Source organism: Candoia aspera, chromosome 1 (assembly GCF_035149785.1).
Source record: "Candoia aspera isolate rCanAsp1 chromosome 1, rCanAsp1.hap2, whole genome shotgun sequence".
Classification (NCBI taxonomy): Eukaryota; Metazoa; Chordata; class Lepidosauria; order Squamata; family Boidae; genus Candoia; species Candoia aspera.
The window spans coordinates 110,240,877-110,267,541 of NC_086153.1; the positions used below are offsets into that span (position 1 = coordinate 110,240,877).

Consider the following 26,665-nt stretch of genomic DNA (forward strand, 5'->3'; position numbering starts at 1 on the left):
TCATTACCCAAATTCAACAGGGGGCTTATTTTTAAATGTAAAATCATACACATCACTAATTTTGCCTCTTTATTTATTCAGGGTTAACTTTGAGTATATTACAGCTATAAAAGATAGTCTCAATTCCATGTAGAGACCAATTTTTGAGGCTAGAATTTGCAACTTGTTGCTCCAAGTTACCCACATACTCAGAGATGCTATAGTACCTGCCAGTAGAGAAATAAAGAGGCTACCAGACCTGGGCTTCAAAAATTGCGATGACCACTAGAGGGCAGAAAAGTGATGCAGAAAACTCTTTGTTGTCCTCTAGTGGCCATCTGGATTCTTGAAGCCCAGATCTGGTAAATCAATCTGCCAAGCCTCACCTGCCTTTTGTAGCTAAAAAAAATAAATCTTTTAACTCAAAAAGGCAGACATTGGAATGGTGTAAAAAGCATCTGCCCCTAGCATCATCTTTATTTCTAAAACTGCTGCCAGATCAAACAGGCTTCATACACTTTCTTAGGAATAAAAATAATGGGCAGCTTCAGCCCATGTACTCAGAAAAAAAAAAACAAATAAGCAACAGTAATGTCCTTTGTGTGGGGGGAGATAAATGGGATGGCCTGTTAATTTGGTGCTTTGCAACTGAATACATGTGTATTTATGTATTTATTGATAAAGCTCAGAGCAATTAGTTGCAGAAGTGCCCATGACATGTCATTGAGATTTAAAATGTATGTGCCACCCAGACAAGTTGGAGACACCTATCCTATAACGTGGCTAGCTGGTACATTGTATGATACCAATGTTTTTAAACAAGTTTTATTAAACCACATTTGAGTTCACATACCACGCTAAGACAAAAAACAAAGATAACATGGCTTAGTGTGATCTTTGAACCCGAATCTGTAACAGCTTTGGTTCATGACATTGATGCACATAAAGATGCTAAACACATTCTTTGATGTAGAAAAGCAGAACAAGGAAATAGGATGCATCATGTGAATTATCTATTGGGAATATAAATCTTTGATCTTCTGTCTGACAAAAGGTACCTTCCTTCCCTTCACAGAGTTTTTCTCTGTGTTAGAAAAGTAATGTTTACTTTTTCTGTACCTGTTTCAGTAGCTATCTTTGCTTTATGGTGGGAGGTAGTGATGGAGTGTTAAATGGAAGCATTCTGGAAGCCCTAGCTGGTAGGAGATGATCATAGCTTGCTTCTTTGAATGTATAGTTACTTTACTTCATGGGCAGAAGGAAACCATGATACCAGCAAATAGATCATTAATGATCAAGTCAGACTTACATCACTGAGAAATACATTTTAAGCGTTCAGTGTTTGTGTTTTGCATCTTCAGATTGTATCCTGGCTGCAAAAGTGCTGGGAATTATTTTGTTGGATATTGATGTCACCTGCTTTAAGAACCTTGGGTTGCAAAACATGGATTGAAAACATGCTTCACAAAGGATGCAGTATATTGCCTTGAAAAGACAATAATTACAGACCATTTTAAAAATGTTTTTAAAATAGCAATAGCTAAGGCATAGTCTTAGAAGACCTAAGATCTGCATTGCACCTCTCAAGTTTTAAGAGCAAGCCACAAACTTTTTAAGCATTAGCAATTATAAATATTTTATATGAGGTTATGATAATGCCACTGATGCCTAATAATTAGAGTAATGGAACCCATATATAGCAAGAAAAAGACAAGTGACTGTATACTTAGTAGTTGCTTGCAAGGGGAAACGGTTTGCCAGGTTTAAACTGATAAATTTATTCAGTAAACTTCCAAGTTACTACAATGAGTTTCTTGAATGGAGATTTTTATAGTATTCTCTGCTCTGGTCTGCTGAAACAGCTCAGCTCATGCATTGAATGGACTGTGTTCCTTGCCAAAGGCTGTCTTCAGCAAGGGTAACCAGAAACTAATTAAGCCTATATTAATTTCATAGTGCTTTAGTTACAATTGCTATTTATATTTAAACTACAGCAGTCAAGGGAAGAGCAGATATAGCCCTTTTTGCTTCTTTCCTAAATAGATTAGCTTTTAGGATTTAAGTATTGTGAGGAAGAACTACTTCTGCATACTGGCACAGCTCTGCTATAAATCTTCCCTAGTTCTCAAGAGCAGGGAGAAATGGGGCATCACAGTAATGCTGTCTTGTTCTTAGCTTGAATTTTGGCTTAGAAGCAGTCCCTTCAATCTGAGTCTTAGAAACTGTTTCAACTACGTAATCTCTTCCTGTCTGGAATAAACAGTAAAGTGTCCCAAAGGTGCTTGGAAGCAGGTGATTATTTCACTGGATTATTTTGGAAGCCAAAATAAAATCCATCTCAGTAACCCAAAGAACAAAACCAAGCTATTTACCTTGGGAGTAAAAGGTTGAGAGGAGATTGAAATTTCCCTATTAAAATACTACGTCACTAGAGAATATTAAATACTCTGTTTCTCAACCTCAGCAACTTTAAGATGTGTGGGCTTCAACTCCCAGAATTCCTCAGCCAGCCATGTTGGCTAGGGAATTCTGGGAGTTGAAGTCCACACATCTTAAAGTTGCTAAGGTTGAGAAACACTGCTCCATGTGTTTGCTAGGTAAAGAATGATACTCCTCCACTCCTATTATTTTGTTTAGGGCACTGTTAAGCTGACACAGATGCGCTAGCAGGGGCAGGACGCTCATTAATGATATATAGCCTCTTGTAGCATCTTTCTATGGTTGTGCTGAAATAAGGAGGATAGGACAGGCTTTCTTTCACCTCACTGACGGCTGGATGATGTTAGATATTCTAAGTCACAGGCAGGGATCTTGCTATAAAGAAGTCAACAGAGGCAAGAGAAGCAGACCAAGTGTTCTTGGGCTTGCCTCGGGAAGTCTTGAGTTTCGGATACTCAATTTTTTATCTCGTCCAAATTTGGCTAAATGTTGCAAGAAATATCCCAATCTGTTCATACAGATGAATGTGAATGATGGTTTTTCTATGTGCAAGGACTCTGCCAAGAATTACAGAAGTGGGTGGAGGCTTTTTGGATCTGATTCTTTTGTGTATAAGCATCTTTTAAAGAATATTTCTTAAATAAAAAGAGGGAGAGGTGGAAATTAGCTTATAGACAAACCTAGGTAAAGGTAAAGGTTTCCCTTGACGTAAAGTCCAGTCGTGTCCGACTCTAGGGGGCGGTGCTCATCTCCGTTTCAAAGCCTTGGAGCCGGCGTTGTCCATAGGACACTTCCGGGTCATGTGGCCAGCATGACTCACGGAACGCCGTTACCTTCCCGCCGAAGCGGTACCAATTAATCTACTCACATTTGCATGTTTTCGAACTGCTTGGTGTGCAGGAATAGACAAACCTAGTTGCCTTCATATGGCTGCAATGAGTCTTGATACTAAGCTTTTGGAGGAACTGGAACTGGAGAATGGCTTATATCCTCCTCCTCACAACATTTCCTCACTGTAAGGGATCTCTTTTCAAAATTACTTGCTTGCTAACTTGCAGGCCGCGTGATCTTGTTTCCCCAATCCACCATGACATTTTATTTGGCCAAACATAAATCCTGCAGAGTGGAAACTCAATCTCTTAAGATGAAGGCCGTGATTAAAACTCAAAAGGGAGAGAAATAGAGGGATATAGGTTGCATAAAATATGGAAATGCGTACATACTCAAACACAAGGGTTGGTGTACCAAACAGAAGCGATTTTATTTTTCGCTTCGAGGATGCAGCTCACCGCTTGGAGTGGAAGCCACGTGACACAATCCCGGCTGATGCCGCCAAAGCTGCAGGAAACAACAACAACAACAAAATGAACCAATAGAACAGAACCTCACTTCCCCGGAACGGCATATATGCTGATCTCCCAACCAGGCCTTCCTTCCCGGTGCCCAATAGCCCAGTACCAATCCCTAAATCGTGCCCTTCGCTTACGAGTGACCTCTGTCTTCCTCTCTGTTAAAGCTTCCGTATTTAATTTGTCACGGAGGGGACTTGACTTGCTCTTCGGTTTTTAGGCAGACTGAAAGCCATGACATCACCTCCCACCCTCCTCCATGCGAAGACATAAAGACGAGAGATTGCTGCAGGGAAAAAGTGCCGCCGCTGCTGGTGATGGTGGAGCTGATGTTGCAGAGATCGCCAAGGACACTCGGCAGAGCCACCGCTGCTGCCGCTCTCTCCTTTCTCTCTTTCTCCTCCTCCTCCACTGTTAAACTCCCAGCTTGCCCCTGCCATCAGCATCTTGACGCCGCCCGGTTTCTCCCTCATGCAGACGGCCCTGGCGTCGATCCGTGGGCAAACGGGAGCCAGCAACGCCCGCGTCGCGCAGCATGCACTGGGGGGTTGGCTTCGCCTCATCCAGGTCGTGCGTGGTGGATCTAAGCAGGAATCAGAGCCTTTGGTGTGCGGGGCCCGACGATCACTTTTCCTTTTATGGGGAAATCATTGCTTTCCCACTGCAGGATTACGGCGGGATCATGGCAGGGCTGGGATCTGATTCGTGGTGGAAGAAAACCCTTTATTTGACTGGGGGGGCCCTGCTCGCCGCTGCTGCCTATCTGTTCCACGAACTCCTGGCGATTAGGTGAGCGAGAGACCCGGGTTTTTGGAAGGAAGTCATAGATGCAGATAACACAGCAGGAGCAACGGTCGTGAGGATTATGTTTTCATTTAGAGCAAGATTTCTCTGACGGGGGCCGGGAAGGGGAGGGTGGAGACGTGCAGGGTTATTGGTTGACACGGATAGGATACAGATGATCGCGCTTTAAGAATGCAGGCCTTAATTTAAGAGGGGGCTCTGTAATCCTAAACTTGGTTTCGATGCCAGCAGTAAGCCCCTGTGCAGGGCCTCTGTGCATAAGCAGGGCACCTTTCTAGTAGTGGGAAAATGCACTCTGGAATTAAAGGGTAAAGTGTAATATGCAGACTGCCATGATCTCTTGTGAACTATTACCCTCATAAAACCGGGATTACTAATTTACTTAATTTAGATTAGAAGGGATATTTCTTTATTTGTGGCCTGTATGTTTTTAAATTGAAGATCAATTATAAAAGAAATAATATCCCCATAAAACATTTAGAATCAGCGTTCAATATGACCTAGTTTAGAGGACCATTTTTGGTGATGTAGTTATGAATACTTTTACACAAACTGAAGTCTTCCAGTCAATCTTCACTTCTGATGGACACATCCTTGCAGTTTTCTCTGGCAATAATGGACATGTTTTTAATTTCCCAGGCTAGGCAACAGCTGTTGTATTCCTTAAGGTCTCCCATGCAAACAGTTGTTGTTTATTCATTTAGTCACTTCCGACTCTTCGTGGCTTCATGGACCAGCCCACGCCAGAGCTTCCTGTCAGTCGTCAACACCCCCAGCTCCCCCAGGGATGAGTCCGTTACCTCTAGAATATCATCCATCCACCTTGCCCTTGGTCGGCCCCTCTTCCTTTTGCCCTCCACTCTCCCTAGCATCAGCATCTTCTCCAGGGTGTCCTGTCTTCTCATTGTGTGGCCAAAGTATTTCAGTTTTGCCTTGAATATCATTCCCTCAAGTGAGCAGTCTGGCTTTATTTCCTGGAGGATGGACTGGTTTGATCTTCTTGCAGGCCAAGGAACTCTCAGAATTTTCCTCCAACACCACAGTTCAAAAGCATCGATCTTCCTTCTCTCAGCCTTCCTTATGGTCCAGCTCTTGCAGCCATATGTTACTATGGGGAACACCATTGCTTTAACTATGTGGACCTTTGTCGTCAGTGTGATGTCTCTGCTCTTAACTATTTTATCGAGATTGGTCATTGCTCCTCTTCCAAGGATTAAGCGTCTTCTGATTTCCTGGCTGCAGTCAGCATCTGCAGTAATCTTTGCACCTAGAAATACAAAGTCTTTCACTGCTTCTACATTTTCTCCCTCTATTTGCCAGTTATCAATCAAGCTGGTTGCCATAATCTTGGTTTTTTTGAGGTTTAGCTGCAAGCCAGCTTTTGCACTTTCTTCTTTCACCTTCATCATAAGGCTCCTCAGTTCCTCTTCGCTTTCAGCCATCCAAGTGGTATCATCTGCATATCTGAGATGGTTAATGTTTCTTCCAGAGATTTTAACTCCAGCCTTGGATTCCTCAAGCCCAGCACATCGCATGATGTGTTCTGCGTAGAAGTTGAATAGGTAGGGTGAGAGGATACAGCCCTGCCGTACTCCTTTCCCAATCTTAAACCAGTCCGTTGTTCCGTGGTCTGTTCTTACTGTTGCTACTTGGTCATTATACAGATTCTTCAGGAGGCATACAAGATGACTTGGTATCCCCATACCACTAAGAACTTGCCACAATTTGTTATGGTCCACACAGTCAAAGGTTTTAGAATAGTCAATAAAACAGAAATAGATGTTTGTCTGAAACTCCCTGGCTTTTTCCATTATCCATCGGATATTGGCAATTTGGTCCCTAATTCCTCTGCCTTTTCTAAACCCAGCTTGTACATCTGGCAATTCTCGCTCCATGAATTGCTGAAGTCTACCTTGCAGGATCTTGAGCATTACCTTAATGGCATGAGAGATGAGTGCCACTGTTCAATAGTTTGAACATACTTTAGCGTTTCCCTTTTTTGGTATGGGGATATAAGTTGATTTTTTCCAATCTGATGGCCATTCTTGTGTTTTCCAAATTTGCTGACATATAGCATGCATTACCTTGACAGCATCATCTTGCAAGATTTTGAACAGTTCAGCTGGGATGCCGTCGTCTCCTGCTGCCTTGTTATTAGCAATGCTTCTTAAGGCCCATTCAACCTCACCCTTCAGGATGTCTGGCTCTAGCTCACTGACCACACCATCAAAGCTATCCCCGATATTGTTATCCTTCCTATACAGGTCTTCTGTATATTTTTGCCACCTTTTCTTGATCTCTTCTTCTTCTGTTAGGTCCTTGCCATCTTTGTTTTTGATCATACCCATTTTTGCCTGGAATTTACCTCCGATGTTTCTAATTTTCTGGAAGAGGTCTCTTGTCCTTCCTATTCTATTGTCTTCTTCCACTTCCACGCATTGTTTGTTTAAAAATAATTCCTTATCTCTTCTGGCTAACCTCTGGAATTTTGCATTTAATTGGGTGTATCTCCCCCTATCACTGTTGCCTTTTGCTTTCCTTCTTTCTTGGGCTACTTCTAGTGTCTCAGCAGACAGCCATTTTGCCTTCTTGGTTTTCTCTTTCTTTGGGATGTATTTTGTTGCCGCCTCCTGAACAATGTTGCGAACTTCTGTCCCTAGTTCTTCCAGGACCCTATCTACTAACTCCAGTCCCTTAAATCGATTCTTCACCTCCACTGCATATTCCTTAGGAATATTAGTGAGCTCCTATCTAGCTGATCTGTGGGTCTTCCCTAATCTCTTGAGTCTGATCCTAAATTGTGCAATAAGAAGTTTGTGATCTGAACTACAGTCAGCTCCAGGTCTTGTTTTTACTGACTGTATAGATGTCCGCCATCTTTGGCTGCAAAGGATGTAGTCAATCTGATTTCGGTGTTGTCCATCTGGTGAAGTCCATGTATAAAGCCGTCTCTTAGGTTGTTGGAAGAGAGTGTTTTATGCAGAGTGAGTTGTCTTGGCAAAATTCTATCAGCCTATGTCCTGCTTCGTTTTGTTCTCCCAGGCCATGCTTACCTGTAATTCCAGGTGTCATTTGACTGCCCACCTTAGCATTCCAGTCTCCCGTGATGAAAATAACATCTCTTTTAGGCGTGTTGTCCAGTAGGTGCTGCAGATCCTCATAGAACTGCTCTACTTCAGCTTCTTCAGCATCTGTGGTTGGGGCGTATATTTGGATCACTGTGATGTTAGATGGCTTGCCCTGAATTTGAATTGAGATCATTCTGTCGTTTTTTGGATTGTATCCAAGCACTGCTTTAGCCACTTTACTATTAATTATGAAGGCTACTCCATTTCTTCTGTGGTCCTCTTGTCCACAGTAGTAGATCTGGTGGTCATTTGATGTGAAGTGGCCCATTCCAGTCCATTTCAGTTCACTGACGCCCAAAATGTCTATCTTTAATCTTGACATCTCACCAATAACCACATCCAATTTGCCCTGGCTCATAGATCTTACATTCCAGGTTCCAATGGTGTGTTAATCCTTAGAACATGGGATTTGCCGTTCAGCACCAGCACCATCGGCCGCTAGCCATTCTTTCGGCTTTGAGCTAGCTGCATCATCATGTCTGGGGCTAGTTGAACTCATCCTCTGTTCCTCCCCAGTAGCATTTTGACCATCTTCCGACCTGGGGGTCTCATCTTCCGATGGTATACCGACATATCTCTGGTTGTACTGATCCATTTAGTTTTCACGGCAAGAATACTGGGGTGGTTGCCATTACCTTCCCCAGGGATCGCATTTAGTCTGACCTCTCTGTCATGACCTTCCCGTCTTGGGTGGCCCTTCACGGTTTAGCTCATGGCATCATTGAGGTGCTCAAGCTCCAGCACCACGACAAGGTAACGATCCTTTGCTGAAGATGCAAACAGTAATTAGGCCTAAACCTGCTTAGCTGCCCTATTGGTTAGGCATAGAGGAATAGAGGCCCACTACAAGATTTCCCATGATCTCCACTGAATTAATGGAAGCAGCACAAGATCCTCTACAGAACTGTGGCAATGTGATTTCTATACACTTGCATACTAACCAAGTTACAATATATGCAGTAAATATGAGATACATGTGATGTTTAACAACAGATTTTTCCATTTCCTTTAAAATGGGGAGAAAAGGTGGGGGGGGGGTGAAAACAGAACAAGACAAAAGGCTTTTCCTTCACAGTTTTTCAGCTGTGAATGGCTGTGCAAGTTTGGAATAATCAGCCTTTCCTCATTTTAAAGACCACCAGATATGCTGTACTACATACCCCATCATCAAAAGTCAGTACTGTACTGGGGAAATCTGTTTTCTCTTTGTTTGTATGATAATTGTCCATCAATAGGAAACTGTTTGAACTCCATTAGCAGCCTCCATTGTGTCCAGCCTCTTTCTCTTTGGGTTTAGCACCACCCTTGAAAAAAGGAAGAAATTCTGGAAGACATTGAGAGCTTTCTTCCTAGGTTGGGATAGTGTTATGGGCACTGATAAAAGTCTGTTGTTGTTGTTTTTCCTACTCTCATCTTTCTGTGTCAACCAGTATGACTAATTGCAATTTTTTAAATACGTAGCAAAAGCTGGGAACAGGAGCCAAGCCATATAATTACTTTATATCCAGTATCAGTTCAGTTACTGTTCACAAATCACAATGTTTTAAAGTTCAGACTTCTCTTCAGAACAGTTTTCATTGTGTATTAACTGAGGTAGTTTTGTCCAATAAGCTGCAAATATTGGAGACAATGCTAGATAGAAGAAACACTCAACTTTTTTCAGACCAAGAACTATAGCTGGGCTTGGAGTGACTGCCAGGAGCCACATTCCAAAAGTAGGCAGGACCAGGGCAAATAAGTGGGTGCAGCTATGCAAAAACTAAATTTTGTCTAATTGGAATTTGCATTTACTTGAGTAGAATTAATTATTATTTCCCATATATTTAATGATTTTATCTTTCAATCACATTAAAAGTGAGTTTTATGGAAACTCTTGGAGAGGCACTGAAAGACTCTCTGTCAAAGTCTGCAGGGGTAAGCAAAGGGGAATGGGACTGACAAAAGCAAACCCCGCCCCTTTTCTATGACGGTTCAGACTATACTGTGACCATGGACCAGAGTTCTACTAAAAACAATACAAAAATTTAAAGCATACAACATAAAGTGAAGAAATAAAACAGAAATAGCTATATGGTCAATGTGATGAGGTCATGGAAATATTACAAACAGTAAAATAGAATTTGGCCACATTCAGTGAAACTGAGTCATGCAGATCAGTGAATAGCAGCTATATGTAGTATAGATCTGAATGCCCTGAAAATGTAAAAAAGGGAGTTTTAAAGTATAGCTGTGCATTTTTGTGAAGTTGACAGCGCAGCAAAATATGAGCCACATTTTCAATTCCCTTTTCTCTACCAGGACACAGTCTTAATAGAAAAGATTTTTTTCCCCCTAAATTTCCCTTCAAGAACAAATTTCCGTGGAAGTACATTAAAACCTGCTGGGATTAATGCCCTTCTGAATTTGGAGATAGTTACTTAATTTAAACATCTCGTGAGACCAGCTACTCAAAAACACTTGTAGCCCATCATCAATTGTATACCTTTACTTTGGGTACCATAACATCTCATGCATGCACAAAAGGGGTGGAGCTTGTGGCACAATGCTGCTTTTGTCATTCTGATGACAGCAGCACTAATTCATGTGTCTTCGGAAGAAAGCACCTCTAAATTCAAGGCAATATCTTACCAAAAAGGTAGGTATATGTCTTGGGATTTGTAGGTGTTTTTAGAGAAAGGATTCCTAGAATTACCAAAGTCCAGCTCTTCCATCTTTTGATCTTCCAATGTTTAAGTAGTTTTAAAATGATAGTTTTAAAATCATGGCAGATCTGAGGATCAGTTTACTTGGAAGTGATTCAGATAAGTTTGTTTTATTTGTTTAATTTATAGTCTACCTGTCCTGCATTGTTCCCTCTTCAAATTTATCACCACAGTTACTCTGTGAGGTAGGGTAGGCTGATATATAACAATTGCCCTAAAAGTAATTAAAGAGGATTATATAGCTGGGTGGGGATTCAAAACTGGGTCTATCCAGATGTAGCCTAATACTATATTAGCATTGTTTCACATAGTACATTCTGAATAATTTATTTGTGGTTGTTTTGATATTAAAAGTTGGCTGATCAGTTCTTGAACTCGCTACAAGAATACATTGAAGAGTAAGACCAGTGACTATTGTAACTGGTAACTACCAAATAACTCCCCAGTTTAATAGAATGTATTGTATTGGGCAGTTCTATGCATACCTGCTTAGAAGGAAGTTGTGCTTAATTTAATCAAGTTTATGCCTAAGTGTGAATTGCTTTATATTCTCTTGACCCAGTTATAAAACTCTCTTGATGCAGTCTCAAAACTTTCAGATTACTAGTGGAGATATGGAAGCATAGATTTTTACATACGTGTTTAATTGTTCTTACTATGACTAAATTACAAACCTAATAGCCTATATTATTACATTATTTTAAAGGAGATCATTGCCTGCCTGCCTGCCTTTCATTGTATAAATCTTCCATAATGGCTCATAGGATTTAGATTTTGTTATACGAATCTCTTATATTTGTTTCTTTAAGGCCTGTTAGATGTGTTTGATCATAATTCCAGAATTCTTAAATATCTGGAAGGAAATGTGTTGGGAAAAATTTGTATAGGTGATTATCCTACTTTTAACTGATGTGATTTATTACTGGTAATATTTAAATCCTAAGCAAATTGATAGGTGATTATGACATTATATACTTGAGATTAAGTCCCAATAAACTCAAGGGGGACGAGCAGATATGTCTAGCATTACCTTGTAACAGCACAGTCCTAATCATGAGTAAATCCCATTAAACAGGGCTCTTTTCTAAGGAGGTGTGCATGTACTCCTAACTTAAACAGTATTACTTCTAGAGAATATTTTATTGAACTCAGAGAAATTTCTAAGGCAGCTTGTTGTGCTTGCTGTAAATCCTGCAAGCAACTTAAACTGAGCGTAAGAGAGTAAGGAGTGCCCTGGTTAGGTGAGCCCTTAGAGGTAGGCCAGGTGAGGAAACAGACTTAACAAGAATGAGTGGAACTCTACTCTTTTGAGGTAGATTATAGTAACAGAATCTTGAAAGCTTGACTGCGTTTTCCCTTCCTTCCCTCTTATACCCCAGGGAGCTGAGGAGCCATTTTGAATTTCTTTCTAATGTTTTCTTCGCTTCCTGAGCTTAAAACATGTTTTTGTAACTATCACCATATAAGGACATCTCTGTAGCTCTCCACAGGTTAGTTATGTGGCTCTGACTGCTGTACACCAGGACCTGAGCCAATCTGGTATAGCAGTCAAGGTCTTAGACTAGCACCAGGGAGATTTAAGCTCAAATCCACCTTCAGCCATGGACGCTTGCTGCGGGATTGGGGGCCGATCACTCTTTCTCAGCCCAACCAGCCTCTCTCACAGGGTTGTTGTGGGAAGAAAGGGGAGGAAGGAGCATTATGCATGACAATTTGAATTTTGGAAGGAAAGTCAGTTTATAAATCTAATTAATAGATCTCAGTAAGTCATAGTAGTTTTATTATTGCTGCTAACCAGCATTCACCAACTCAGAGTCCTCCAAATAAGTTGAGAATGTTACAGATAGAATTTCCAGGCTCCATGACCATTAGTTGTGTTGGGTGGGAATTCTGGGAGTTGTAATCCCACTATATCAGGGGCTGCTGAAAAGGCTGCTAAGATCAAGCTTTGAGAACCATAACTTCAAATCTTAATTGTTTTGGACTGGCACCTCGTGCAGCAATTCATAGATAGATTTATTGATTAATGGGAGGGGGGAAACATTCTAGAGATCGTTCTGATAAATTATGCTAAGTAAAATACCCATCATTCTGATAAGTGGGAGAAAGCAAGTATCTCTTATATCTAAAAACTTTGTGTATCTATGCATAATAAAGACAAATCAGGGTAGGATTGTCGATAATATAAAATGAGTTATCAGCTATTACAGATTATTGATGGACATCCCATACCCTGGGTTGTGCTTGGATGTTATTATTTCCTGTAGCCTTAGTCTTCTTTGTAATTTTCTGTTATTGTTTCTGCTATGGTGGTTCTGTTATTTTGTTATACAGGTTTATGATTCTAATTGATGTGAGCCTCTCAGAGTCCTGTTAGGTTGGAGTGGCATGTAAACCCCAGTAAATAAATAAAAATAGATAAATAATTAGGAGAGAAGGAGCTAACCAAAAGTAGGGAAAAATGCCTTTATGCTATATTTTCAGCAAGCTTGTAGAATGAGTTAGATGGATTGATCCTGAAATATGATTTGTGTTGGCCTGAGTCATAACAGCATATTCTTGTAACAACAATCAGTCAGTGTTTCAAAATATCATTAGCTACAGAGTGCGGCTGAGAGCAAGAAATACAGCAATAAAGCCACTGATGTATTCACTTTACAATTTAGATACCAGTAAGGCACATATCATCTACCCATCATGAACAGCAGAGATAAAAGCACAAAAGCCTTCTTTGCTTCTTGTCAGAGTATACCAACCAGAGGAAGAACTGAGGGTTGTGTTCCCTGGATCACAGTTCCTAAACAAAGAGAGATTGTGTACTCAGCCTTGATTAATATTCTGTTATATAGCAGGGCTCAGAAGTTTGCGGATCACAAGTTGTCCCACGAACCTCTCAAGGCTGCACTGCCAACATTTGATGCCATATTTTCTCCTCTCTTTATTGTTGTTAACAAATTAAGCTGTAGGATAGATTCATTAAACCTCTATAACACTGCTCTATAGGGTTGAGACATGTTCACTGAGCAAGCGCCTTCCCCCACATCCCTCCCAAAAGTGCCAAAAATAAAAATCTGGCCCTCTGAGGTCTTTGAGCCAGTAAATAAAAGGATTTGGCCATGTTGTAGGAGCTAGAGACTCCAAAGCACCAAGATTGCCCCAAAGAATCATGGGTGTTATGAGAATTTCTCCCAATGGCCTGCATGAGGGAAATAGTCCCTCACGAGAATCTAGAAGAGGCCGTTTTTGTTTTTGCTGCCTCAGAGAAAGTTGAAGAAATTACAGGTTGGAGTGATGAAGCAGGCAAGATGAGAGAAGAGTGAATAGGAAAGGAAAAGGAGCTCCATGGTGTTCCTGCTTCACTTTCACTAATCTTATCCTCTTTGTGGCTCTTTTTATAATTAATACTCCAGCCTGAAGTCTGCTCTCAGTCTCTTGGCATTGACGTAATGTTTACTTTCTGGAACTGAAGCTAAATTTTGGTCTGGTGTCCTGGAAGTAGGCTGGAACATATCCATGGCAAATTTTGAAATTGGGATAAGCATTATTAGTTTATTCTGATGGAAGAATAATCTCTAAGTGCTCAGCGGAGAGAGGCAAAGGGACTCAGGAATGACAAGGATATCTGTGGCCGAAATGCAGAATCACACATAGGATATTTGTAAATAATACCACTGATTGTAGTGATGAGTTGTTCATATATTATGTCAAGTCATGATAAATTTTGCTCTTTTTCTGGTTGGGGAGGGATTTAAGGTGAAGAGTAAGATTATTAAGCAAGGCTTCATATGGTTATTTTGCATTCTTTGGGCAAAAAAAAAAAGTAGCACCAAATGTTGGTGCTTGGCTATCAAATTTCAGTATGTTAATCTAATGGAGGCCTGGAAGCGATACATAGCCCTTAGGCCATAGATTGCTCATCCTTGCACTAAGCCAAAACCAAAGCAAACCATGTTATTTCATAGCACAGTGTGTGAATCCAACAACAGAATCAAAGTTAGTGCCTGGCAGTATGGGGGCAAAGGTCTATAAGTCTCTTTGAAATGCTCTTCCATGATACCAGACATATGTTTTGGTATCACACCAAGTGAAACAATTGGATGAACAATGCACAGTATTCTAATGATTTGTGCAGGGTGATGTCCCTATTTATCCATAGTTCAACTAAATTCTGCATCTTTTATCTTTGGAAATTTGAGAGAGATGCAGTACAATGACTGCACTGTGCTTTTTGTGTGTTATGAGTGCATGCTTTAGGTGTTTTAAATAAATATTTCTGTAATCCAGAAATCTTTATTATCTAGTGCCATGGGCTTCTTAGGGGAAGGACAGAATAGAAATAAAATGAATAGTAAATAAAAATGAATAATTATTTTGTAACTGACTGACTAAACCATTTACATCAGTAAAATTAAATAATTAATGATACTAAATTTAGATACCAGTCTGCTGATTCCTTTGTGAAGTTTCAAATATCATGTTTGCCCACAGCAAGATTGCAGCCCTAGTTAAAATTGATTTTGAAACTATTTTCAAACTTGAGAGAATTGGATTAGTTATTGTACAATCCTAATTCAATTGTCTAAAATCATGAAAGTGGGTGTAAAATGAATGCATGTAGTACCATGAAGATGAGAGGCTTGTTTGCAAGAAATAAAATTGAAATAAAACCCTAAGCCTAAAGTTAGGCTTTTCTGTGAATACTTTAGGATCAGAGCTGCAAATTGTTTTGCCCACTACAAGTATGTATTGTTTTCAGTTAAGTTTAATATTCATATGCTTTTAAATTACTACAGCCTGGTGTTTGCTATATGATACCAACTAAATGGAATCAAGGCTTGAACCTACAATGCAGGCAATACTTACAGAACATGACATTATTATTATATGTGATGTCATTATAATCATAATACACATGGCCCTATATATCAGTGAAACTTGGAAAGGCTTGTAGCTATTTCTAATACAAATTCAACTTTGCTTGTTGGCTTACTTTGCTATTGCTAAGTGCCTTTTAGAAACTTCAGAAATGATGAATAAAAATGGCCGTAATCTAAGAAAAGATGGATAGAGTTTCTGTTTCAGCAACTGCATTGTACTTTGGGTGCTTTACATACTTTGATGCTCTCCAAGATGTGACATCTTTTGCTTTGTAAACCTTCTTGCTTGTTTTGCTTCTAGGAAAGAACAAGAAGTCGATTCAAAAGATGCCATCATACTACATCAGTTCTCAAGGCCAAACAATAGTGTTCCCAGTTTATCTCCTTTTTGTTTGAAAATGGAGACTTACTTGAGGATGGCTGATTTGCCCTACCAGGTAAATTTGTGCATCTTGGACTTCAGACTAGAATAATTTAGCTTCACTAAATAGCAATATTTTATTAAAAATTATTTGAAATGTAAAACTGCTCAAATACTACAATCTTTATGCAACTGAAGCATTTCACAGCGCTGCATTCCTGTGTCTTATTCTTTATGGAAAGCTTAGACATGAAAACATAAAGAATGATTCCAGAAGGCTGATGTTGAGATACACACACACACACACACACACACTATCAAATTCCAAACCATTAGAAGGGAAAAATGAATGTAAAGGAATGCTAACAATTAAAAGATAAAAAATAGAGAATATAACAATACCAAATAAAATAAAATAATAGTATATATTCCAGGTTAACAACTTCAGCATTAGTTCTAAATATTCCTTAGAACAATTGCTACTGAACAGAATTTAGCACCCTTCCTGGTTATTTCAAAAGAGAGGTCCTGCAGCAGAAAGCATGTCCTTTCCCATCTAGCTCATCAAAGTAACTACACAGGGCATTCTTAGAACAGAATGCCAAAATTAATATGTGGGACAATGGAGCAAAACATGAGAAACTGACCCAGCTGATCTCTTTGAACAGAGCAGAGGCAGTCTTGTAGGGGAATGAACAGATAGATCAGAGAGAGAGGGTGTGTGTATTAATGAACATGCTAATAAAGTAAGGTAGATTGTGGGGTAAAGAAGAGTTGAAATTATTTTGGGAACAGTGGGAAAAATTGAAATAAATGTTCATATATATTGTAATTAGAGACGTTTTCTTAAGCTGGTTAACTTAGCCCTCAGGGACCTTTGGAAAGAGTTTTTTGTAAAATCACTTGTAACAATAGCAATTGTTTACAACCATTCCTTTTCAACAAAGAGAAAGAAACAATGTTCTTTTTGGTTCTTAATATAGTATAAATGGAAGCAGCAGCGTCTGCAGGGTGAAGGTATCAAAATTAGCTAAGATTGCAGACAGAGTATTGTTATGCAATCTCCGCCCCTTTTGAATGTCCATGTGACATTTACACGTGGATAAAAAAGGTGGGGACTTGCATCACAACTCTTCATTTGCCAGCTTTGACACTCTCACCCTAAGGATGCTGAATAAAAAATTACATTGGTTGTATCCTAAAATTATGTAAATGACATTAAGTTAGGCAAAAAATATCATCTGGAAATGCTCCATATGTTATGTATACTTTTCAGAGTTCCTACATTATTATTACTACTTATTGTAATAGTAATAGCAGTAGTAATAATAATGGCAATGATACTATTACCAATCCTCCGGTGAGATCTTGTTTCTTGAACAGTCCTTGATGGCCCATTTCTTCTGTCTTCATAGCAACCACATGAGGAATATATTTATTTAAAATATTTATAGAATAGTTTTCGTAATATAAAATCCAAATAAGAGCACATGGGTTGGCAGCTTAAGAGGAATGTTAAGACACTGTTACTAAAACAATTTTTAAAAGGCTAGGGAATGAAAAGGGATTTTTGTTTGTTTTGAACTTTCGTTACAACGTTTTTGTTAAGCATTGCCATCCCAAGATGTTAAAGAGACTGAAGTAGAGGCCAAATACTGTATCCTTCATTTTATCTAGGGCTAGTAAGTCTTACTTAACTAGTCAGAGAAACATTCTTCCTTTCTGGCCTGGCCTACCTTCCAGATGTCATTTGAAATTGGTTGCTTTGCTGTAAATTGCTTCCCTGTGCTTCATGATAGAACCTATCTCAATCCTTAGGGGAGAGGATGGCTACTATGTCTGGGCTGCAAAGATCCAGATGACTACTTCTTTTTTTAATCCGTTCAATCGTGTCCGATTTTTGGAGACTGCCTGGACAAGTCCCTGCAGTTTTCTTGGCAAGGCTTTTCATAAGTGATTTGCCATTGCCTCCTTCCTAGGGCTGAGGGAGAGGGACTGGCCCACGGTCACCCAGCTGGCTTCATGTCCAAGGCAGGACTAGAACTCATGGTCTCCCAGTTTCTAGCCTGGTGCCTTCGCCACTACACCAAACTGGCTCTCTAGATGACCACTAGATGACACCAAAAATCAGGCTTTTCTGTTTTCTGTATGTTTTCTGGACTTTGTAGCCCCGATATCAAAGCTGTAAGAGATAGAGAGCAACAGATTCAGAGGCCCTTCTTTTGACATTTGTGCCAGAGAAAACCTGATTTAGAATGCAAACAAGTTTGAGATGACATTAGGTAATCATTCCAGCTTTATGGAGGAGCAGAACTGAATTCATTGCAAGAGCTGAACCTGACTTAGCTGTTTGCGTTCCATGTGATTGCTTTATTTTTGTTCTGTTGTTTTGCTTCTTAGAACTACTTTGATGGAAAGCTTTCTCCCCAAGGGAAAATGCCATGGATCGAATACAATCGCAAAAAGGTATCCGGCACAGAGTTCATTATTGATTTTTTGGAAGAGAAGCTTGGAGTGAATTTAAACAAACACCTTGGCCCACATGAGAGAGCTGTTTCTAGAGCAGTAACAAAAATGGTGGAGGAGCACTTCTACTGGTAAGTTGCTGTAGGAATAGGAGTGCTCTTGAAAGAATTAAAGACTGTAGCTGCACTTATTTGCCCTGTGAGACATTTACAATGGTCAACATAGTTTTTGTAAGGAGCACAGGACTGCATGCAGTGCATGCCGTGGGCCTGCTTCCAGTGTGTTTCTCCTTTTAGCTACCTGTATGCAAGACCTAAAGGGAAACTGTGCTCATAGTACTTGAATATACTTAGACTTAATGCACGTTTGGGAGTTCTCTGTTGTAAGTCTCCAACCCTGTGGAAAGTTTTACCAACCCGTGGAAAGTTTTAGGAGAAGACCAAGACATACCACTCCCCAATTTAACCCTTGTAACATTAGCAATCTTTTTATAGCCACAGTGGGCAGGACCATAATACCAAGTGGGTTAAATGCACTAAATGCAGAATAAAACCAAAGTGAACAGATTAAAATAATTGCTCACCCCTGTCTTAAAAGAGATGTGTGCACAGGTGTGCATACATACATGCACATAGACCTACCACTTTTTAGATTTTGCAATAACTTTCCAAACATTATGCCCTTTCCTCATTGCAATAATAGATTAAATAGTCCTTTAATCTGTTTGATGGACTAGGAGGGGATGCAATCTTATGGACAGATTAGGTGGAAGGTTAATGAAATATATAGTCCCATTTCCTCTCATTAGTTTGCACCCAGCTTATTTTTTATTAATCCTCATTGAGCCAATAGAACGGTTCCTCCTTCTTGACCTGGAGGATTGATGATAACAAAATAAGCAGAGCACCATAGAAAGATTTTGTGTTCCTAAAAATACCTTGTCTTTATGTGGATTTAACTTTTTCCTTATCAAAGCGTTTCCCAAAATAGGCTAATGCATCAATTAGTTGATGGTTGTGGGAAGAGGAGATGAACACAAATCCTGCTGCTAATGGGAAGCTTGTTTCAAGAATGTGCAGTTCAGGCCGTGAGACAACAGATGCACGTTGCTTTTAACAAAACCAGCGGATGCAAGTTGAAGGACATAGCTCAACCTGTACCTCTTGCAGTACATCTGCAGGCAAACCGCAAACCCAGAGGACTGTCTTTTTTGTGGTTTGTTTCAAAGGATGGCCTTTTGCCGAACAATGCAGCTGGAGCAGCTTTAGAATGTTTTACTAGGATCCTGAGGACCCTTATGCCACATGTGTATAAAGTGAAAAAGGGGGGAAAAGGTGAACAAATCAAGTATAGGGAGGAAAACAAGAAGGAACCAAAAGACATATTTACAAATGCAGGTTGTAAGTTTCTTGTAACATTAAGGAAAGCACATTAGTATGGCTCAAATAAAACATTTTAACATGTTCAGTGCCTTTCTCAAGCCTTCCTGCTCAGCAGTATAGGCTCAGGACCCAGGAGAAAAGGACAAACCACTTCCTTGTTATTCCCTTTATACCTGACTCTGTTGATGCATGTTTTCTTCCATTTGAATGAGATGCTTCTCATCATAAATAATTAAGAGGCTGATCCACGGAAGACCAAGGCATCTGATCTTTCTCCTGGTGTTTTCTCTCCTTCCTCCAAGCTCTCAGCAGCTCTAATTTGCATGGGTCAGTGCTGTATCCTGGATGAACCCCATCCCCAAAAGTATTTGCTCATTTAAAAAAAGAGGGAAATCACTGAATTTGTGTCCTGTTGTAGCCACTCCCGAATGTTTTCTGCCAGCACCAACTAAGCTGCTGAGCCCCCAATATCAAGCTTTTCAAGAGTTCTCAAAATCACCTGGTGGAAGTGCCTGCTGTGTGTATTTGGCATTATTTAAGAGGCACAAAGCATATGTTCAGAGAAAGGCCTATCATCAGCCATGATGGTAACCTGACAGTCTGCATTCCCTTCTCCTCACTCCCAGGAAAGTTCCCTAATGTCAGCTAACATGGTTTAACTTGATTAAAAAGTCGTGAGGAAAGGGAGAGTTAGTAGATCACCTCTGTCAGTCTATGATCTGACCTGACCCCACTTAGAAAATACTCTGGGCTTTATAAATAGTTCTCTCCCTCTCCTTTTAAAGCTAAGGGGTTATTCTGCTTTCCAAATAGTCCTGTGAAATACTCAGGAGAAGGCTGTGTGAGGTCACTGCTGTGAGGGAGAAGTAACAATCCCATGCAACATAATTTTCACACTCAAATATTGCTGCCATATGTTGTTATCAATCTACAAGACAATCCTTTGCTTCACAACTTCTTCCTAGTCATTTGTTTGCAGTTACCGACATCATACAATTGGAAGAGCGAAGAGGGATCAACTCACTTTTTTAGTCCAGGACTCTACTTTCATCAGTCCTTCAAAGCTAGAATATTTATTTTACACCAAGCAGCTTCATCCTGCTTTTCCACCAAAAAGCACCTAGAGGCTCACCTACAGTTAACAGACACAAGATTCTTGATGTCTACAAGCCAGCAATCTAAACAATATGATACAAAACGAAAAAAGGGATTGGGAAGAAAGGGAAGAGGAATACATGAAGCAAGAGCATCAATCCTTAAAGCTGAAACGTACTGTTGGAAAGAGAATGTGAGATGTCCACATGGCAAATAGCACTAGGTGGCTCCAAAAAGTGATCCAGGGCAAACACTGTAATATGGGCATCTGAAACCTTTTCATGAGGGACACAGCCTTAGCTTCTCCAACCTGCTGTCTTCCAGATTTTTTGGATTCCACCTCTGCAAATGTTCACCATTTTGACTATGGATTATAGAAAAGTCCAAAGTATCAAGAGGATGCTAGTTTGGAGGAAGCTGCACTAGCCAGTTGAACCATTTCTACCTCTGCATGAAAATCCCCCTTATTTGAGGTTTAGACAAACCTCAGTCTTTCAAGAAAATGTTGCACATTTTATAGAAAGATGGCCTATAACATATATTATTAATATGAAACATTCACCCAGTTGCCCCACTCCTTTTTTGAAAGTACAACCAACTGTAAGACATTGTAATCCATTAATCTCCAACCTGGCATCCTCCATATGAGCTTGACTACCATTCCCATAATGTTTGTTTGTTTGACACGAAGATAGGTTAGTGTTGCCTATCAGTGCTTCTTCTTTGAAGTACCCTTTCCCTCTAGTACAACAGAGACAACAGAGTGGGGAAACTGCTGTCTTGTCATGTTCTGTATTTATTTACTGTAGTTATAGCACTGCTGGAAATCAATGTTGTGGTTGTCTTCAATATTTAGGACCTTAGCATATTGCCAATGGGTGGACAATCTCCAAGAGACCCAGAAGATGCTCTCTCTTGGTGGGCCCTTTAGTGACCTACTGAAGTGGATTCTGTGCCACATAACAAAAGGAATTGTGAAGCGGGAAATGTATGGACATGGCATTGGCCGCTTCTCTGAGGAAGAAATATACATGCTGATGGAGAAAGATATGCGCTCTTTGGCCAGTCTTCTGGGTAATGTGTAGTACATTTCATTAAGTTCTGTATGCATAATCTTTCTTCCTTTCTAATTTCTGGTATTAGGTTAAACTTCAGATTATTTATTTTTAGCTACTCACATGACTGTCTTGAGGTTATCAAATTTACATGGGCCTGCATGACTAATGACCCATTGAGTTAAACTGTTATGAAGTATTACAGTACAATGCAAATTATCCTGTTCCAGCCCTAATTGAAGCCCCTATTAAGTCAGTATTTCTCTCTTATACCTGGCTTGTCCATCATGTTTGGGTTAATGGGCCACAAACTGTGCAGGCTAGATTTTAGCATGCTGTTCTTCAGCTTGGTGCTGGAATTGACAAGTGCCCTCAACAGTAATTACTACTTATGATTTATCTAATAATTCTATGCAAGAAGCAGTTTGACTCACCTATCCAAATAATTTGGAAGTATTACAGTACTGTAATGCATTGAAGCTATTGTGTAGCTTACAGTACTGTAATGCATTGAAATGGAATGAGTTGCAATGTGCACTTGGATTAGAGAGGTGGCTTGAAACTTCTGCCTTAGAACAAAGACTTGATAGTCAGGAGCTGTCAAACTCCATTCCAGAACCCTCTTCATTTGTTGAAAAGGTGTTGAAGGCTCCTGTCTTATCAGTTATGGCATACAGTATGTTCTCCAATACAATAATGCACAGTTACCAATATACCCCAGTAACATATTGGGATATATTGGTATTCATTTTGAGACATTATAAGAAGCATTCATAGGGCAAATAACATTTTTATTCAATTGTACAATGTTCGAAAATATACATTTTCATTATATCTGCAATACAGTATTGCCTGTTAAATCTGGATCATATCTGGATAAAGAAACTTTCTGATGACAGAGACAGAAGATTTGGGGTTACTGGAGACCTGAATCTGAATTACAGGATTCAGACGTGTTTTCCAGAAAGTATAATGCATTATTTTAAGTCTCTCCTGTCATTAAATATAAAAGCTCCTCTGAGTCACCTAAATGTTCTGTGCATATTGAACTGCTACTGCAGAAGCTTCACAGCTGAGCTGAATCTCGTGTGTTCCTTGAAGATGTGTTTCTCCATTGACATCAGTGAGGTCACTGATTTCAGTTCCATTCCAAAAGTGGCCCTGAGTGTTTGCTATTCCCATTTATAGGCAAAGACTGTTTGGAGTGATATCAGGGGCCTAGGACTCCACTGCAAAAACTTCACAAGGAATTTCTCTGTGCAGAAAGTACATAATGAGATACTTAATTGCCCAAGAATCTTATACTACACAGTCCCTTGTTGGGACTGTGAGGAAATGGTATGTCCCTGGGATTGGGCATCAACACCTGCGTTTTGCCTAGTCACCTGGAAACAGTGTTGCTCTGTACAGGGGACTAGACTTGGCTAAATAAAACATTGACTAAAATATTGATATGGCAAAAAATTATGATTTTGCCATAACTAAGAGTCATCTGCATTTGGGAAAAAAAACCCTTATCAAATTCAACAAATCATTCTCAACTCTGTGTGTGTGTGTATACTGTGTGTGAGTGTATGTATGTATGTATGTATATACTGTATATACTGTATATATGAGAGCCAATTTGCCTATGAAAAAAACTACATCATCACAAATAGGTAAAATTCATCAGAGCAAAAGGCTTCAGGTACAACCAAACATATACTGAATGTTCCATACTCTTTTTTAATGGGTTAATTAATGTAAAATTCATTGAGTGACTAGAGATCACAGTAACCAGTTCCATTTTACAGAATTATAATGTATTTATTGGTACAAACCATCATGTGTGTCTAATAGGTTGACTGCTAAGTTTACTTTTTTGAAAGAAATAGCAACCATTATGCAATATGAGACTGAAACAGTGTGTGTGCATTAAGAAGGACAAATGAGATAAAATATTACAACTTGCTTAAATGTTTTTTGGCATCTATTTATTTTTTATCTAGGTGATAAAAAATACATAATGGGACCTAGACTTTCTACTGTAGATGCTACGGTGTTTGGTCATCTGGCTCAGGCAATGTGGACATTGCCAGGAACTAGGCCTGAGCGCCTCATTAAAGGTATGAACACTAATCCAGCAAGAATATTATACACACACACACACACACACACACACTGTATCATTTATACTGTGTATGGTACAGTAGCAATATGAAAAAAGCACAGCGCCTGTTCTGAGTCAGCTTCACGCCTTGTTCATCACTAGCCAATAATGGGTGAATCAAGAATCCTTTCCTTCCAGCATCTGCTTGTTAGGAAAGGTCCAAAAGGGAGCCTGTTAGGTAGGATTTGCCAGCTGGTTGGAAGTCCTGGGCAATAGACCATGTGGTGGAACTGATACAATTCACAGGTTAAATCTGATCATGGAACTGGGGAAGCAGATCAGATCTGATGAGCACTATGAAGGATGGTAGGGGGGCATGGTCATAATTGTTCAGCTTTTGAAGTTTTCCATATTTCACTCTGCCTAATTTGTCATGGGAGAAACAAAGAAGTACTAGGTGCTGCTCTTGAATCTAACAACTTATATTGGTCTTTGAAAACCCCACCAGACATCCACTGCACACTTTCAAACATATAATGGAAGTGTAAGAATGTTCTTTTAAAAATGAAAGATAGTAAGGTAAATAAAAGCTCTACTCTGCTCTGTTCAGCTCAAAACCTACCAGTTCTTTGGCAAAATGCCTTGAGTTCTTACCAGTGAGCAATGAACAATGCTAACAGTTTCTAACTGTTTTCCCACATCCTTTCACTCTGAGACACCAATCTGCCTATAACTTTCAAAGGGACAAGCTGCACTTGTTCCAAACACTGTGACAGTGTATGTGGAATAGAAGCCTGCCTAAGCACACCAAGTTCCATTTCTGTTAAAATGGAAGTTGCCTTTGTGCATAGGGCCAAAGCTCTGTTCTGATAGATGAGAAGAAATAAGAGAACAGGGAGGGTGAATGCTCTAGGCCTGGAAAGGGAGGGCAGCACTTAAGGAAGGGAAAGGGTCAAGAGTGTTGCAGTGGAACAGGTAGTGAACTGTCACCATGACAGAATATTTGTAAATGCTGGGTCCTGCAGTGACGTTGAGGATCTGGACTTAGAGCAACTAAAGTTTACCAGCCAAGGACCCAAAGGATGTTGTGGGAGTATAGGGAAGATGTTGTGAGCCTAGTGGGTTAGCTGCTTAGGTACAGTAAACTAGCTCTTGGTGATAATGCTATAACTTAAATTATTGTCAGTGATACCCGATGGCTTCTCCAGAGATTAAAGCTGCTTCAAGATGAAAGACACTTCCACCATAATTTTAACTAGATCATTTTAGATAATATTTGGATGCTTTAGCTAGCATAGTGCTTTGGTGGTTAGGAAAATATATATCTAGAGTTCCTATGATTAGCCTCATATGAGAGTAACTTCTGTTAATACAGTAAGAAGATGCATAGGTTATGAACTCTGATTATAGTGGATGGTACAGTATTAGTTTGCACATTACCACCTGGAATTTCCTGCTGTCTCCAAGCTTTTTGCTTTAACAGCCTTCCAGAGCACCATAGATAATTTAGACCACCTTCTCCAGATTGATGCCATCTGAATGTGTTGGAGTACAAATTCAATAAGTCCCAGTTTATCCAGTCACTGCTAATGGAGTTTCCTGGGACTTATAGTTCAACAACTCTAAAGGTGACAATGTTGGGGAAAGCTAATTTAGAAAAAATGCTAGGATGATCCTCACAAATAATGTATGGAAGCCAACATGACAGGACTTCTCATTAACCTGTCCCATGGGCCATGAATTCACTGGTTAATAGGATGGAGTGTTGTAAGTATTTGTTCAAGGAAGTGTGACATAATACGGAGGAGAAGCATCAGCACTACTTTTGATATACGTAGTTCTGATGTTGCAGTTCATTGTGTGCTCAGTTCATTTATTTGTTCTGAAAAGTTATACTCCATTTTTTCCATAAAAAATTGACAGCTGCCTTTGCCAATCATAGCAACAAATGTTTGCAATAGATCTGAAGCCTTTTGCATAGGCTGCACATTAAATGCACTTTACTATTGCTCTAAAGTTAAACTGAGTCACACCGATTTGGTATGGGACAAACATAACTCAACTCTTGAAGACTATGCATTATGGGCATCCGCCCTTTACCTCGTTCCCAAAAAAGTTGAATACGTTTGCAATGTCTGTCCATTTTTCTTATATGTGCGCTATTGGATATTTTTAGCAACAGGACCAACATCACTTTTTTCATAATTACCACAGTTCCATTTAATTGATGATTAAAAGGCCTATAATCTAGAATAGGAACACGGAGGTGATAAATAACTTGCCCAATACTGCGTAAACTAACCGGCAGGGTGTCAGTTCTCCGAGAAGCATTGGATAAGGCCTAGGACTTTATGCCCAACAGAGATCTGCTACTGAGCTACAGCTGTTTGCTTCATCTTGGAAACCTGGAGGAATATTTTATGGAGAGTAGAAAAAGAAATCTGATACAGTTAAAGAATTGCTACTATTTATAGCAGGTCTTATGATCCAGGAGGCTGAGTGACAAGTCTACCAAGATAAATAAGTCTGATCTTGGGACGTTGGTGTATTAGGTCCATCCCTTCTTTTTCACTGGCAAATCTGGCATCTAGTCAATATCCAGCTAAAATCTATAAGGATTGAAATCTGAGAAAGCTATCCAGGTCCTAACACAATACATAATACCAGTCACAGACTGGATAAAGTAAAACAAATTAATACCTATTACAGGTGAGGCAGAGGTTCAGCATCACTTTATGCTGTTTTGGAGAGAAAGAGAAAACTAATACATAAAATACTTTCTCCAGTTTCTTTCAACTGATAGCGCTTGATCTGGCTTGCTACCCATCAGTAGGCTCTGTTCTCTTGTGAAGATTAGATGTCTCCACAAAAAGCCTTTTCCTATATAGAGTAACACAGAAAAGTCTCCCTCAGGCCGAGCATTAATCCTGGTGATCCCG

The 26,665-nt window shown here is 39.8% G+C and overlaps 1 protein-coding gene and 1 long non-coding RNA gene across 2 annotated transcripts in view; one reads left to right on the plus strand and one right to left on the minus strand.

Moving 5' to 3' along the window:
* Window positions 1-3,658: 3,658 nt before the first annotated feature.
* On the minus strand, window positions 3,659-4,164 carry LOC134488545 (uncharacterized). Its single transcript, XR_010066979.1, has 2 exons — window positions 3,905-4,164; window positions 3,659-3,756 (listed from the first exon to the last, which is right to left on the minus strand). It is a non-coding gene; the product is annotated as an uncharacterized LOC134488545 (long non-coding RNA).
* Window positions 4,165-4,302: 138 nt separating this feature from the next.
* FAXC (failed axon connections homolog, metaxin like GST domain containing) overlaps window positions 4,303-26,665 on the plus strand; it is a 29,250-nt gene continuing 6,887 nt past the window's right edge. The window contains exons 1-5 of the mRNA XM_063291016.1: window positions 4,303-4,556; window positions 15,580-15,715; window positions 18,040-18,236; window positions 21,439-21,656; window positions 23,626-23,742. Coding sequence (XP_063147086.1) covers window positions 4,303-4,556; window positions 15,580-15,715; window positions 18,040-18,236; window positions 21,439-21,656; window positions 23,626-23,742 — 922 coding nt within the window. The remainder of the gene's footprint in view (window positions 4,557-15,579; window positions 15,716-18,039; window positions 18,237-21,438; window positions 21,657-23,625; window positions 23,743-26,665) is intronic.